Consider the following 14,529-nt stretch of genomic DNA (forward strand, 5'->3'; position numbering starts at 1 on the left):
GTATATATCAATCAATATGACAAAAAAAGATAAACGTTTATAAAATCTAACTGCGTGTTTGCTTGAGATGAAAGGTGATGGACTACAGATCAGATAGTATGCTCACCTCTTCTCTGAAGCGACTGAAGTCAGCAAAGTTTGGCTGCTGTACCTTCTTCTTCTGGGGGGTTTTCTCCGTAGCACCGATGAAGTGAGGAACCTGACAATGAAAACATAACAGTGCTGATCCGACAAGACACAATCCATGTTTAAACGTCTCTTAACCCTTTGGTGAGTCCGTTGTTTTTCTCTCCTAATGTTTCCCCATAATTCTTGGAATTCAAGAACTTTTACCTTTTTCAATGCCCAGTTGTGACATCAACATTGGAATCAGTGTTGCCAGATAGGATTTTGAGGAAATTATCACATTTGCAAGTCATAACCAATAGAACAGGCATACAGAGGGCAATATTATCGTACAAAGGTTGAAATTATTGTACAAATATGATAATTATCATACATCTGTCAACATTGATTGGAATGTTCAATTCTCAAGATTCTAATCACACTAGTATCACACCAGTAGAGTATTTTATTTAAAAGGCTCTAGTTTCATAGGGTTAAAAGGTTTGCTGTTTTTCTACTAACAGATTTGTTTTATGTAAAAATCACAGCACCTGGGTACTAATGGTAAGCCATGAGATTACATTGTTGTGAAAGTATTGGTTCAAGTCAATCAATCTGACTTGGTCAAACACATTTATGAGCCCATAAAGCCCACCTAGCCATGATTTATGAAAAACCATTTGGTTGCTAAGCAAACGAGCGGTGGTAACCGGGGAGCTAGCTAAGTAAGTAAGTAAGTAAGTAAGTAAGTAAGTATTTATAAAGCACCTTTCATACATGTCATGTAGCTCAAAGTGCTGTACACAAACATAGGCATATATAACGATAAAAGCAATAAAGTCACAGTGATCAGTTACGATCAATAACACCTCTCTCTTGCTCTCTCTTAAGATTTCCCTAATACATTACAGAAAACATGATCAGGCAGCACACGTGTGGGTAAGCATTGTATAAAACGCCTTGTGGGTATCAGTGTGACTGTGTAACAGGGCGTTCTCCACAGTACCTGTGTGGCTGACGGTCTCGGAGGCAGAGCTGGAGGAGGGGGCAGCCATCCACTCTTAACCCCTATAGTGCGAGGGGGAAACAATTGACTATAGACCATTGTAGATGGTGGTATCCTTCTATTGTACATTCAGAACTCGCGTTTCACTCTGAAAAACACAATATCCCCACCAAAGTTTTTTTTATACCCGCACAAAGTAAGACTTCCAAGACGGTATCCTTTGTTTTGGTCCATCCCCCGATTTGGACCTCTCTTCTATCAAAAGTAAATAATAGAAAGCACACATCTCCAGTTTCCCCTTTTGTTACAGAAAGAATGGAGCACGGTCATAAACAAAATATGAGACCTCGGTTGCAAAACTGTTGCTCGCGGCATTTAATGTTCTCTGCAAAAAGAGCAGGATGAACTTCCATCATGAGGAGCGGCGTTAAAAGAAGAAATCAACCTAACAGTATATCGAAGAACTGAGGAAAGGTCGGGGTTGGGTTTGAGGTCGAGTCCCACCTTGTGCGCCCTGCTGAAAGAGCTTGTTGAGGTCCAGAGAAGAGGCCCTGGAGTGGGTCTTCTGGGGCCGCGGCGGAGGGGTGGGAGGCTCCTCTGACTTCTTCATGGCGTCGTCAATAGAGGTGCTGGAGTAGGACCTGGGGGGGGGGGGAGAAGCTGTTATACATAAAAACATAAAGAATATAATAGAATAAAATAAAGATATACACAATGGTAGAAACACAAGGATGAAATCCTGCGTGAGAGAAATAGAGTATGTGAGGTTATGTGCAGTACAACAGTTAGCCTATTGTATAATAGTTCAACACACTATTGTACATTTGTTGGTGTTTTACCTTGGCCTAGTTTTGGGCTTCATCTGTGGGTCTAGTTCATGAGGAGGCTCTGCAATGAATCAGAAAATAAATTAACAAAGATAGGTCACACTATTGGGTCTTGTTTGAGTTCTGGTAAATGTGAAGTAACTACTTCCTCATAGAACAGAATAAAAACGGTATGCTGCTGTAGGTAAGGTAAAATCAAATGCTAACAAAATATTTAAGCATGACAATACCATGCCTTTATATATTCCCAGTATCTTGGAGTTGTGAACACAAGCAAGTCAATCCCAAAGTTAAAATGCGGCAGAATGTCACCAAGAGAAAAGTCCCAGAGATGCTCCACTGACGGCGAATGTGGACACAGTGGCAATGAATGCACAGGGTGGTTTTACAAGGGTTAAAGGTGCATTCATGTATGTTGATATGAATATGAATGAAGTTAATTTGAATGTAAAAGCTCTCCCCAAAGTCAACAGAACAGCTGCATGTTCTGACATCACTGAGAAGGGTGTTTGTACTCTGGTTTCTACCTTGGGGAGAAAGAGCATTTCATGTTGTTCACAAATATGAATACAAATTAAATTATAATAAGTAGACTGAGTATTGTTTTTCTCCTTATTGATACAGTGGGGAGGCTTGGGGGGGGGGGGGGTGACACAGGAATGATGTTTTCAGAGATGATGAGATTGAGATCAACGACCTTGGAATCTTTTTATTTCAAGCAATTCTACAAAGTTCTACTTTGAAATTTAAAGGGATAAGATATTGCAATTTGTATACAATTTTAATTCATGGTAACTGCTGACCTCAAACACACCACTGAGACATACTAGTGCATATGGACAAATAGATGAAGTCTTCATTTACATTTCTATTTGACAATAGTTTGAATATATATATCACCTGGCCGGCTTGGAAAAGCACTGACTAGTAGAAGATGTTTTTCTCGAGGTGCTGCCATCCTCATGTCTGCAGACAGAGTGATAAAAGAGGATTCATTCCAGGATGCACAATCTGATCTGAATTCATAAAGTACAAAGCTCTTCAGCTAAGACGCTATTGACGTAATTTCTATCCATAAATAAAAAATAAAAATAAAGAAAAAGTCCTAAGCAAACACTGATGTTGATTTAAGCTGCAGTTTGTTCTGTGTGTTTTAGATGAATAATAACAAGAAAAAAAAATATCTTCTTTCTGAAAGGTCTAAAAAGGAGTTGTGAACCGGAGGAGATGGTTTGCAGAGTGAAGCTCATGTTACCTTGCTTGTGGGGTTCCTCTGCCAGATCCTGCTTGGATGTGGTCAAACCTGGCCTGGTGCTCGTATTCTACAACACAGGAGAGACATTTACATTAATCTGCAGTGGGGAAATTAATCTATGTAAATTATATCTCATATACAGCAAAATCATAAACTGTAGTTCTAAGTTTAACATATTCCTGTGGTGCACAAATGTTTAAACATAACTTGCTAGCGCCCTCTATAGGCAGGACAGAGGACATTTTAAGAAAGATTTGGGGGATTTGGTTTACCAGCTGACTGGGTCTGGGTTCAGCGTCCTCAAAGACAATAAGAGGCTCTGCGCTCTGAAAAAAAACAATCATAATACATGTTTAGTGTGTTTGAGTCAAAGTGAGAATAACCACAGAACACAAGATTAATATGTTTAGAACATACAGTAAGATGAAGTAGACAGACAGACAGACAGACAGACAGACAGACAGACAGACAGACAGACAGACAGACAGACAGACAGACAGACAGACAGACAGACAGACAGACAGACAGACAGACAGACAGATACATAACTATGAATCCTATTATGCGGCTGTGATGTCCTAATTTCCCAGCAGGGATTAATAATAAAGTATGTCACAGCATTGCAAAATAACAGAAACAAACGGATTATACACACACATAAATATATATATATATATATATATATATATATATATATATATATATATATATATATATATATATAGAGAGAGAGAGAGAGAGAGAGAGAGAGAGAGAGAGAGAGAGAGAGAGAGAGAGAGAGAGAGAGATAGAGAGAGAGATGAAAGGAGATAGGTGGTTATTAAATGTGTGGATCCACTGGGAGATGCTGGGCTGTCTGTCCCTTACTTCAGGAGTACCAGGTATGTCATCTTCCTCTTCTATGAACTCAGGCTGGAGGGTTGGAGGAAGGCTCTCTGGCAGAGGGTAACCATTCTTACGCGCCACGATCAAGTGGAAGGCTGTGCAGAACTCAGAGAAAGTGAGCGCTCCATCTCTATCTACGTCACTCAGTTCCCTTAAAGAGAAAACAAAACACATATGTGCACACACACACACACACACACACACACACACACACACGCACACACACACGCACGCACACACACACACACACACACACACACACACACACACACACACACACACACACACACACACACACACACACACACACACACACACACACACACACACACACACACACACACACACACACACACACACACACACACAGTAAGGCATAACAATCTGGAGCTCCAAATACATGAGAGGGGGGGTGGATTCCTACTTCTCTGAAAATAATACTTTGTCCTTAAATAATCATACTAAAATAAAATAATCATCCACAATGTCACCTAAATGTTCGTCATTATTTTTACAGATGGAAAATGTCCAGGGGGCGAGTAGTACAGGATCTAAATCTGCACTGTCATGGTGGGGGTGCTGTGTCACTGTGGTCACCGTGAGCCTGCTGATGTCTATGGCTGATAATATGGACCCAATGACCCTGGAATAATCACTCACAGTCTCTGGGAGCCTGCACTCACCAAATATGGGAAAGTTCTGGTATTGGGAGCTTTGACTTTGTGAAGAAGTTCCTCGCAATGGTTCCTGGAAAGAAACACAAGAGGTATGCAGTAAGTTAGTTGGATAGAAAATACGGAACACGGGACTCTTCTCTTCGGTATAAGACATCAAACATACACATGCTGCTGACAGCACAGAGACAGAGGCGGCTGTTCTTACCCAGGATGAGAGCCCCTAGGTCAGGCTGCAGGGTTTTGAACTGGTTGGTGTAATACTCCCGCTGTTCCTCTGTGATCCTCCAGGGGTCAGAGTAGTCTGCTAGACCCCGCTGGTCTAGCCTCTCCACTGAGGGGGCCTGGAGAGGAGAGATGCACAGGGGGCGTAACACAATGAGGGTTCACACAAATCAAATCAAATCAAATCAAATGTATTTGTAAGGCCCGACAACACACGTTAATGTCCCCATGGGCCGGACACGTCTTCTTTAAACAAGTCAAGAAGGAACATCACAATAAATCAAGAACAAAACAAAAACACCATGAAGTCCAAATTATTTTAAATAAATAAAATAAATGAATGCAACACTCCCAGACATACCCCACGCAAAGGTAAGGAAAAACTCACTAAAACCTAGCAATAGGAAAACATGCACCACAGGCAATGTGGAGCAAAGAAACATTAGAAGGGCCGTTGAAGGGAGGATATCCCTTCTTAGATGTCGGTGATAGTAGTTCACACATTTCATATCAAATGAGCAGCGAATATAGCCAGAGACTATTCTACCTTTACACCAAACATTATTCTACTTGCTTTTACCAAGGACACAAGGGAAGGTTGAAATGAAAATGAAATCTTATGAATGTCAATAAGGTTCTGGCTCTTACCCGTGCAATGGAGGGTTGCTCCAAAGTGGGCTTGGACCCATAGTTGCTAGGTGAGGAGTGCTGCTCCTGCTGAATGACGGGCCTTGCAGAATGTTTACTCTCGTAGGCTGAGAGAAAGAGAGAGAACAGAACAGACTGCTTTTTAGTTTGAGGATAAACTGTATGGGAACTACACAGCACTTCCAGCCAGTCCAGACACCTAGAACGTGGTACTTGTGAAGATCTGGCATATTTCTTTGTTTATTTATGGGGACCCTACAGGGCCTACACCCATGGGTGAAAGACTATTCTTCCTGGGGTCCTAACACACAACCTACAACATTACAGTACATTACATTACAGTAACAAAAGAAACAATAAAAACATAAGAAACACCTTAGCCTAAGCACATTCTCAACATCTTCAAAATATCACAAAAAAACACTAACAATACTAACAAAATAAATCAGTAACTCAACTGTATTTCACCATTCATAACAGCATTCTTCAACTTTTTCTTAAAAGTAAATTTGTTGCTGATCATCATTATCTTCACAGGTATACAATTCTAGTATGCGGTTCTCTTAAAGGAAAACTCCAACATTTTGGGAAATTAGCTTATTTAAGATTAAGATTTAAGATTTGTTTATTAAGGACAATGCAAATTAATGAACATCATTTACATGTGTATGCATAACATCACAGCATGATAAGGACGTAAATATGCCGGGAATAGCACAGGGCTAATTTCCACCCGTAGTCCTAACATAAAACATCTATTTGCCATCTATCCTGGAGTTAGACAAGAAGATACATACCTTTTTTCTTCTCTGTGCATGCAGTAGGAGTAGGAAGACATGCACCGTTAGCCTAGCTTAGCGTCAGTCACTGGAAGTAGGTTCCTCCATTAGCCTAGTTCCCAACGTCTTCCTACTCCTACTGCATGCACAGAGAAGAAAAAGGTATGTATCTTCTTGTCTAACTCCAGGGTAGATGGCAAATAAGCAAATTTCCCAAAATGTTGGAGTTTTCCTTTAAGTGCATTTGTTCTTGGTAGAGGTAGAGTAAAATGAAGACCCACAGCGTGTCTGGTGACATAGCTATGTCTAGTATTGGTGGGTTGTAGTTCTGACCATAAAGACTTGGGTTTACCAATTTTATAAATATTAATAAAAAATGTTACAAGGCTGCATGCCAGCCTCTGATCCACTCTAAGCCAAGACAGAGCGGCATGCATTCCCCCAACACTGCTCCTCACAGAGCAGCGGAGGGCGAGACGTGCCGCTCTGTTCTGAGCGAGCTGAAGTTTCTCCAGATCCCGCTTTGAAGCGCTCAACCAAATTGTTGAAAAGGATTCACAGATGAAAGGGCCTCGAGAGAGAGAGGAAGTGGGAAAGAGAGAAATACGAGAGGGAGAGGTTTGCCCTTCGGAGGATTATTGTTTCGGAGTGATTTCACTTCACTTCTAGTTTAGTTTCAACCCCTCCACTTATGCGAGACTGGCTCTGGGCCCTCTAAGGCCGTCCACTCGCATCGCAATCAATAATACCCAGAGGACCACTGACAAGGATGATCAGCACGACTCTGCCTGAATCACAATGTCAGACATGGGCTTGCATATGATCAACTTGCATTGCTCTGCCGGCATCGAAACAACCGCCCCGGTCTATATCCGTCGTGGCTCTGGGAGGTAATTGTTTCTCAAATCTCAAGGTGTGGGCCAAATTCCATCTCCCCGGTCTGATAACCGTCGCCGATATGTCGATAAAAGGGCTGTGAATCTTTCTAATCTCCGTCCCCTCTCAAAAGAAATTCCCAACCCCACCCCGCCTGTTTCAACAACCAACCAACCCTCTGCGATATCCGTTCCAGGCACTAACAATCAGTGACTACATTTCTGACAATGACATTGACTTTACTGTATATTATGCTTGATTGAGACATGGCAGCGACCCAGTGAATATTACCAAGCTGCTCCCTCTGGTTATCGTACATGGACCAGCCCTGCGCCCTGTGGTCGTGGCGGGGGGGGGGGGGGGGGGGGGGGGGGATCACCATCATCCATAGATGTGATATTCAATTTAAAATAATTTCCATTGAAAATCCCACATCTTTTGAATGTTGGGCTGTGAAACTGCTCTCTCACCAGCAGGTGTTGATTATTGTAGATTATTGTAATCTACCACCTCCCCAAAACCCAATCCTGTGTTCCTTACAGAATTATCTGCAATCACCACCTCTGTTCTGTTTCACTCTTACTGGGCGACTTCAACATCCACACACACTCAGACACCTGTAACCTATAGCTGATGTTTGTTTGTTTGTTTATTTATGGATCCCCATTAGTCTATACCCATGGGTGAAAGACTATTCTTCCTGGGGTCCTAACACACAACATACAACATTACAGTACATTACAGTAACAAAAAAACAATAAAAACAATAAAAACATAAGAAACACCTTAGCCTAAGCACATTCTCAACATCTTCAAAATCTCACAAAAAAACACACAAAGGCTCCAACCACAAATACAATACTAACTAAACTAACTAAACTAACAATACTAACTAAATAAAGGTTGGGTAGGTGGGGTGGGGTGGGGGGGGGGGGGGACTGTACATTGTAGGTGGTTGGGTGGGTGGGGTGGGGGTCCTTCAACTTTTTCTTAAAAGTAAATTAGTTGCTGATCATCATTATCTTCACAGGTATAATGTGTGCCCTGCTGAGCTGCCTTGGCTACACCCAACTCATTGATTTCTCCACTCACATTACAACCACTGTCACATCCTCAACCTGGTATTTTCAGATGGCAACAAACTCACCAGTGCCGACCTGGGGCTCTCTGACCTCAAAATAATCTCTATGGCCATCAATCTTGACCCGTTGTCAAACACACTATCTGCAATCTCAGGTCACTTGATTCCAATCTGGTGTCTATGACCCTCAACCTCCCATCCCCTCTACCCAGCTCAAGTGAGGATACAGTGTCTCTTTACCATAGCTCTCTCTCTCTCTCTAACCATGAATGAGCTTTTGCCCCCCAGGGCAGTCTCTTTCAAGCGCTCAGCCCCCTGGTACACAGATGAACTTACGCTTAGATGGCTAGCCGGCGTCTGGAAAAACCAATACAGAAGGTCTGGTCTTTGTTGTCCATGTCCACCACCTTGCCTCCCCCTGAGAGGCACTGAAACCCAGTCGAACTACTGCTCCAATAGAACACAGCTCCCTACTGAGTCCTGTCACCTGCCTCCTCCTCAGCCACAACTGTCCTGATGATTTCATGAACTTCTTTATACGAGACGTTGATAACATCGACGCCCCCAGCTCTTGTGATCTATCAGCCGTGCCTATGACCTGCCTCTACCACCTGTGATGCCCGACCGCCTGCTTACAGCGTTCAGGTTGACATGCCTGCTTGTCACCATGACCCTCTCTGGCATGCGCTTCACCTCCTGCCACCTTGACCCCATGCATACCACTGTGGTTAAGGCCTGTCTACCCCAGCTCTGCCCTCCAGCTCTGATAATTAGGCCTGTCCCCGACTAAGGATTTGTATAGTCGACTTTGATTGCCTGCCTTGCCCCCCCCCCCCCCCCCCCAATGCAAAAAGAATAAAGAAAAGAATATACTGTATATATATCCTTTTTTTTTTTTTTTTAATTGGGGGGATCATTCCATTTGGGCTGTGGGGGGTGCTTAATGTCTGAAGAAGTCGACTGAAGGCTTGTTGTCCTCTGCGAAAGCATGCAATTGGTCCACTGATGGTTACATCTTTAGTGTGTGAAATCCTCTTTCAGTGCCTCTGTGCCTGTTTTCTTAGGCAGGTAGCCTTGCTGGTATGTGTGCCATTAGCATTAGCCACGCGTCTAGGCCTCTTTGCTTTTGGAAAGAATGATTATTACCCATTATATATATATATCATATTTCTTTTCTTTTTTTTGCATTAAACTAAGAGGTTGGCAGTCCACTATGGCTCCTTTCGATCGATTAGTCGATGATTCGACTAGTCGAGGTCAGCCCTACTGATAATACAGGTAATAAAAAAAACAGGCTTCAACCCTGATGCTCTGACCAACTACAGGCCCGTACAACATCCCCTTCCTTTCCAAAGCACTGGTGCGTGTTGTGTTCACTCAAGAACCATCTTGGTACTTGACCCATTCCAATCTGGTTTCAGGAAGCAACACAGCACTGAAACAGCCTTGGTCAGAGTGACCAATGACCTCTTGTTGGCTGCTGACTCTTGGCTACTTGAGCATTTTCATCTAGTTGGACCTCAGCGCAGCCTTCATAGAATAGATAGAATAGAATAGAAATCCTTTATTAATCCAGAGGGAAATTCGGCACTACAGATCGCTCACATTGAATAACAATAAACATTTAGGTAGTCAATAGGACTAAAATAAGAATATAATAATATAAAAAATAAGAATAAAATACGGTCCGGGATATACATTCTGGTATATACATTCTAAAATCTTAAATATAAACTCACTTAAATATAATCAACACCACACCATCCTACTGGAATTACTTGAAAGCCTTGCTGGGCTCTCAGGTTCCGTCCCTTTCCTGGTTCAACATCATTAATTTCCATGGCCTCAGTCACCATTCGTATGCAGATGACACTCCACCACCTCTGCACTGACCACACTCAACAACTGCCTTCTGAAAATAAAAACCAGGATGCACAGCAGCTTCCTAAAACTCAAGGTCACAGCCTCCCCTCATATGAAAAACTTGGACTCGCATTTGAGAGTCAGATCAATAAAACACAACAGCTATCCACTTAAAAAATATTGCCTAGATCCGCCTGTCATTCCTGTCCTACCTGCCTGAACTCATCCAACCATACTGTCCTACCTGCCTGAACTCATCCAACCATACTGTCCTACCTGCCTGAACTCATCCAACCATACTGTCCTACCTGTCAACTCATCCAACCATACTGTCCTACCTCTCTGAACTCATCCAACCATACTGTCCTACCTGTCAACTCATCCAACCATACTGTCCTACCTGTCAACTCATCCAACCATACTGTCCTACCTGTCAACTCATCCAACCATACTGTCCTACCTGTCAACTCATCCAACCATACTGTCCTACCTGTCAACTCATCCAACCATACTGTCCTACCTGTCAACTCATCCAACCATACTGTCTGAACTCATCCAACCATACTGTCCTACCCGTCTGAGCTCATCCAACCATACCGTCATACCCGCTCTCTCTGCTCTTCTGACTCAGGCATCCTCACTGTCCCCAAAACAAGACTCTGAAGGCGTTCTCCTCTGCTGGCCCTCATCTGTGGAATGCTCTCCCCCACAATGTCAGAGCTGCTGACTGTTTTAAGGTTGCATTCACACCAGAGCTGTTTGGTACGCTTTACACGGCTCAATACACACAATTGTTAAGGGGATGCAGACCAGAGAAAGACTTTCGTCTTATTTACATCAGGGTCCCCCATTTTCAATTCATAATGAATTGTAAGTAAGGGTGCAACTTGCATCGTGCAATCCATTCTTTGTGGATCTAGCCCACAGTATTTCTGACACTGGGAATACATTCCCTGAGATTCATAGATGTCCCTAGAATCAGATACCAAGAACATGCAAATGGACCATATTAAAAATATGTTATTAGGGCTGTCAGTTTATCGCGTTAATTAGATAAATTAATTACACAGCAAATTATCGCGTTATGAAAATTAACTCAAATTTTTTTTTTTTTTTTTATAATATATTTTTTTTAATACATTTGTATCTCATAAGAATGTAGAATACACATTTACAGAGTTTTTTTTTAATATGGTCCATTTGCATGTTCTTGGTATCTGATCTAGGGACATCTATGAATCTCAGGGAATGTATTCCCAGTGTCAGAAATACTGTGGGCTAGATCCACAAAGAATGGATTGCACGGTGCAAGTTGCACCCTTACTTACAATTCATTATGAATTGAAAATGGGGGACCCTGATGTAAACAAGACGAAAGTCTTTCTCTGGTCTGCATCCCCTTAACAATTGTGTGTATTGAGCCGTACTGTATTGTACCCATTCTGCAATCTGTTAATAACATTTTCATTCAATCAATCAATCTGCGCGGTGATTGATTGAATGAAAATTCTATTTTGAGTAAATTGTAATGAACCAAATGTGAATATCAATTTTTTTTTTATCTTTGACTGTGAATAACACCATGCTCAAATTGACCAGACCTGAAAAATCTAACCAAATTAATAGATGGAAGATGATTAAACAGAAGGTTTTGTAGATGCAGTACTGAATTCTGCCATCTGGACACATGCAATTTGAAATATGATTATAGAATATAGAATATCAGGCATAAAATGGTTATGCAATTAAAATGCGATTAATTAGATTAATTAATTACAAATCCTGTAATTAATTAGATACATTTTTTTAATCGCCTGACAGCACTAATATATATATATATATATATAATGCATATTATACCTTTCTTAAAATGTTTGTTTTTATTTTACACTGTAAAGTGCTTTGAGTATGTGAGAACGCATTATACAAGTAAAATGTATTATCTTTATAATATTATTATTATTATTAATAATAATAATAATAATAATAATAATAATAATAATAATAATAATAATAATAATAATAATTAATAATAATAATAATAATAATAATAATAATAATAATGTACAGCATCGAAAAGAAACAAACAAGTCAGCATTAAATCCCTAATAACTCTGATGTACTGTACTTTTGGTAGGAATTCCTGAAAGTGATGGGATTATGAACATACATTAACAAGCAATTAAAATGTAACTTTGGGATCACTTGAAGTGGACATCATTTAACAAGTTGTGAGTGTCGCCCTAACGTGATCTAGAAAAAGGAGAAGAACATAACCTTGGCTAATATGTTTTTATACCTAAGGGGGAGTCTCACAACCTGATCATCTGAGATGGTGGGAGTTTCAATGATTTTAAATCAATTGTATTTCCTGCTCATGTGAAGGAAAGAAACGTTGTGATATTGCAAGCGCTGGTATCTTCCTTTCACAAACCCTGCATCTCTGATGTATCTCGCTGTATTTCCCTGGCCAAATTGTGTCAAATTGGTATCCCGTCTACCGGTGTGAAGTGTTTGCAAAGCCTGTACTAGGTACGTGATTGGCAGTCGCCTTACCCACTTGTGAGTCTGTCCCATTTCTCTGCATGGAATACGGTAGCTGTGGTGAGCTGATGGAGAGCGTGGCGGCGAGCTGCAGGGTGACCGGGGCGGGGACCACAGCTCCTTTCCATACAAACACAGTATACAGGTTATTTAGAATTCATGCAAAGACATAGATATATATGTATACACATAATCTATATCGGTGTATATATATGGCCGAAGAACAAAACCTCCTATCTGCATGGAAAAGGTGGGGAATCTGCATTTTGCAAGGCATTAATACCTGATCAGTATTGCACATAATATTGTAATATAGTCCAACAACAGTGTATTGTTTGGGTATCCTTAAAAAGCTTTGTCATATATATAAAAAATTTTACACATGTTATACTGTATACTATATTTTATTAGCGATATCCATTCATTTTTCATCCATCCAGCCTGACGTTATCATTGGGAATGGCTCTGAGCTCGAAAAGGGCAAATACCGCCGCCTATCGTCTCCCGGATGGTAATGCACATCATTGGATTGGATTGAGTGGCCATGTGCATCAGAAAAAAAGTCCGGTCCAGGGTTTCCCCATCTCTGGCAAGCAGTGTCTGTTACCACATTCACTGGGGAGGCTCGGAGCAGCTTTCGATTATGTGTTTCGGACTATAACGTTGGATCAATAAACGCGATCAATATTTGGAATGGCGATCAGGAATTGGATTCATCTTTTTGCAGAACATCCGATGTGAGGTAAGGACTCTATTTTACCAGTATTGGGTTAATCAGATGTTTTTTTCATAGCGATCACAACGTGTCTGTGTGTGTGTGCGTGTATGACGTTAGCGCTGACCAGGTCATGGATAATAGATTTTTCAGCCCGCTTCTCTAGCGTGCATAAGTACACATATACTATCGATAATCTAGCGTTTATTTGAAAACTATTCATAAATCAGCCGAAAAAGACAATGTGTTTTGTGTATTCCACTAAAGGGCTATTATCGCAGAATTTCTCTGAAATTACTAGAACTCTCCGAAACTATACTCGTATTCAAAACGTATAAAACGGAAATGTACCAATGAAAAAACAATCTGTTTCATACATGTTGACTGCAAGCAAGTCATTGATAAGCGAGGGGTGTTTTAGACCCATAGCCATAGTTTAAGATATAGTTTAACACAGGGCCGCCTGGGAGAAATGCGAGGCCCTGTGCAAGATTTAAACGCGAGCCCCCCCCCCCCCCCCCCTAAAGGTAAACAAAAAATATTATAAATTTTTTATTTTTTACATACAGTCAACATATTCTTAAATAATAGCGCTGCCCGAGGCTGGGCATGATACAGTCAACTATAGCAAGAGAGAGAGAGAGAGAGAGAGAGAGAGAGAGAGAGAGAGAGAGAGAGAGAGAGAGAGAGAGAGAGCTCCCGTTCTACAGTCAATATACAGTGTTATCGCTGCACAGACCCGGCAATGCCCCTGACCAGAGGAGAGAGAAATATAATACTTAGTAAAAGCACTATATAAGCTCAGAACACAGCTCAGAACACAACACAGCTTAGAACACAGCTCAGAACACAGAACACATGCAGAACACAGCTCAGCACACAGCTCAGAACACAGCTCAGAACACATCTCAGAACACAGAACACATGCAGAACACAGCTCAGCACACAGCTCAGAACACAGCTCAGAACACAGCTCAGAACACATCTCAGAACACAGAACAGATGCAGAACACAGCTCAGCACACAGCTCAGAACACAGCTCAGAA

The 14,529-nt window shown here is 41.3% G+C and overlaps 1 protein-coding gene across 1 annotated transcript in view; it reads right to left on the reverse strand.

Moving 5' to 3' along the window:
* The window catches only part of reps2 (RALBP1 associated Eps domain containing 2), a 75,725-nt gene that overhangs the window by 20,238 nt on the left and 40,958 nt on the right, over positions 1-14,529 (reverse strand). Inside the window, 13 exon segments of the mRNA XM_084309311.1 lie at positions 107-199; positions 1,112-1,173; positions 1,616-1,752; positions 1,951-1,999; positions 2,839-2,904; positions 3,194-3,260; positions 3,466-3,519; positions 4,061-4,229; positions 4,762-4,825; positions 4,961-5,096; positions 5,626-5,732; positions 12,781-12,819; positions 12,822-12,888. Of these exon segments, the coding sequence (XP_084165437.1) occupies positions 107-199; positions 1,112-1,173; positions 1,616-1,752; positions 1,951-1,999; positions 2,839-2,904; positions 3,194-3,260; positions 3,466-3,519; positions 4,061-4,229; positions 4,762-4,825; positions 4,961-5,096; positions 5,626-5,732; positions 12,781-12,819; positions 12,822-12,888 (1,110 nt within the window).

Source organism: Notolepis coatsorum (genome assembly GCF_963971535.1).
Source record: "Notolepis coatsorum genome assembly, chromosome: 2".
Taxonomy (NCBI): Eukaryota; Metazoa; Chordata; class Actinopteri; order Aulopiformes; family Paralepididae; genus Notolepis; species Notolepis coatsorum.